At 39.6% G+C, this 2,500-nt stretch overlaps 1 protein-coding gene across 2 annotated transcripts in view; it reads right to left on the bottom strand.

Moving 5' to 3' along the window:
- Window positions 1–451: 451 nt before the first annotated feature.
- Window positions 452–2,500, bottom strand: part of LOC109057941 (TOM1-like protein 2) — a 6,009-nt gene continuing 3,960 nt past the window's right edge. For both annotated transcript variants that reach the window (XM_042757460.1, XM_042757458.1), the window contains 3 exons: window positions 1,805–1,864; window positions 1,229–1,265; window positions 452–964 (listed from right to left, as the gene is read on the bottom strand). In XM_042757460.1, the coding sequence (XP_042613394.1) occupies window positions 822–964; window positions 1,229–1,265; window positions 1,805–1,864 (240 nt within the window). In that variant the 3' untranslated portion in view covers window positions 452–821. The remainder of the gene's footprint in view (window positions 965–1,228; window positions 1,266–1,804; window positions 1,865–2,500) is intronic.

The raw sequence follows: 2,500 nt of genomic DNA, 5'->3' as shown, positions 1-2,500 counted from the left end.
ATTATTTTTCATAGACATATTGTAAGACCTGGCTACTGTTAACTTTTAATGTAATAGTATAAAGTTACAGTCACACCAAGGACGATAACAAGACATTAATAATAATCGTTCTAATAGCGGATTCCACACCATAACTATGATGATAATGACACAGAGGGACAACATCGCCAGGATCACTTTAAAACTATTTATTTTTTCTTCAGCTGAAGAGGAATAAAAACTTTGGCAGCCAATCAGAATTTATCTGACTTTAAAACAGCGCAAGCATTTAAAGCGACAGACGACAAAACTGCAGATTGTTAATAATATACAGAAGGTTATAGTTATTGTTTGTGGTGTGATGGGTCTTTAATCTGATTCTCCATCACATACTCAATCCTGACATGAGTTTGAGTAAATGATGGCAGAATTTTAATATTTCAGAGAAGAAATACAAACTAACTGCATTATGTTCAGTTTGGCTGCTTTATGATTTGTGAGATAATCAGATATGTATTACTGCTTTACAACATTAATAACACAGTAAAGGACACAATCGTGAACATTATAGTGTCTATTTAATATGATGACGACATTCAGTCAGAGGTATAACAGTCCTTCTTATCTTTGTGGTTAATTTACAACATAAATTAATGCTTTTTATACCCAGTGAAAACACACATTAATACAAATTAACTCACACAAGCAACGAACAGCATACAGGTTGTTTTTTTTTTTATGAGCGGTCAACAGTTTCACACACATCCAGAGCCGAATTCAGTGTTAGAAACAAAGCTTCCTCGCTGTGTGGACTCGATGAGCGCGAGGATGAGAGGCGGACCTCAGAGCCTGAAGATCTGCTCGTGGTTCTGCTCCTGTGCCGCCTGTCGAGGGCTCGAGGGACTGACGCCGACAGACGAGCTGCTCTTCATCGAGGGAAGATGATCCGCGGCTTGAGCTCTTCCTGCTAAAAACTGATCAAACTCTGAGAGCCAGAATAAAGAGGGCAGAAAACAGATGAATGAATTACAGTGTGTGAGTGTGTGTGTGTGTGTGTTTGAGAGTGAGTGTGTGTGTGTGTCTGTGTGTGAATGAGTGTGTGTGTGTTTAAGAGTGAGTGAGTGTGTGTGTGTGTGTGAGTGTGTGTGTGTGTGTGTGTGTGTGTGTGTGAATGAGTTTAAGAGGGAGTGTGTGTGTGTGAGTGAGTGTGTATCAGATATCATGAGTAGTAAACATCAGCAGATCTCACCTTCACTGGTCACACCCTCACTGTCATCAACATCAGGCTGAAAAACATCATCATCTGATCAGAAACATCATCATCATCCAGAAATATACACGTTCACAGCTGAATACTAGCACACTACAGTTTACTAGCTAGTACCTACTATCACTTAAAGTGAGCTGGAAACAGCAGGCATTAATCTGATGAACATTAAACCAGCGGTATGTGACATCATTTCAAAATGTTGCATGTGCATGGCATCCATTTATCATCATAAATATGATTATTTTGCCTTTTTTGTATTTTGTTTATGGCAGATAATGAATCAGGAGCGATAAATCATAGCGGATGTCACTGAATGTGGAAGGTCAAGCGCTCTGCATCACAGGACACAGTATTAGTGTAGTGCGCGCTGCTGTATACAGACACACATGCTGGGAACACTGAGTATAGTATAGTATAGTATGGTAGTGTGCTATGATTGTGACGCTGCAGTGCGCAGTGCTGTGAGTCCAGCAGGTGGCGCTGCTGCTCAACGTTACGCTCACATGAACTGATCTGAGAGTGAAGTCTGTTAAAGCAGGGAATGAAACTCTTTACCATCTCAGCAGACAACCACCTCTCTATTTCATCCATGGCTGAGCTGCGTGGAGCTGGAGCCTGACATGACAAAAACAACACAAACATTCCTTACAGACAGGAAACGACACCAGATCTCACGTGATTGTTACATTTTGATCATCTGTGATCCACTGATGATGTTACAGCTGATTGCACATTTAAATAGTGTCTATTCATTCATCAGCACATGCAAATCATACAGATTACACAGACATCTGACCATCAGTGTTCAGCTGACACCTGAAGGCCTGAAAAATTAAAATGTGCTGAAAGTGTGCTCACCCTCACACCATACAAGACACAACACCACACCACAACAGAAAACATCTAGAAAACAAAAACTGAAACACATCCAGCATTAAGATGTTTTTAACTAAAAAAAAAAAAATATCCTATAATCCATAATAACACTTCCTCCAGTGAAAAAGTGTTCTGGTGTGAATCAGGAGAGAAATCTGCACAGATCAAGCAGCGTTTAAACAGATCTAAACAAATATGTGTCTGGATTTTGATGTGAGAGAGAACAGAAGATGCACTTTTTCACTGGAGGAAGTGTTATTATGGATTATAGACTCTATGTATTTGAGTTAAAAACATCTTAATGCTGGATTTGTTTCATCTTTTGTCTTCTCCAGATGTTAACTGATGGACTGGAGTGCTGTGGATTACTTGTGG

Source organism: Cyprinus carpio, chromosome A6 (genome assembly GCF_018340385.1).
Source record: "Cyprinus carpio isolate SPL01 chromosome A6, ASM1834038v1, whole genome shotgun sequence".
NCBI classification, from domain to species: domain Eukaryota; kingdom Metazoa; phylum Chordata; class Actinopteri; order Cypriniformes; family Cyprinidae; genus Cyprinus; species Cyprinus carpio.
The sequence above is the reverse complement of the archived record's forward strand: the minus strand, read 5'-3'. Positions and strand labels throughout refer to the sequence as shown.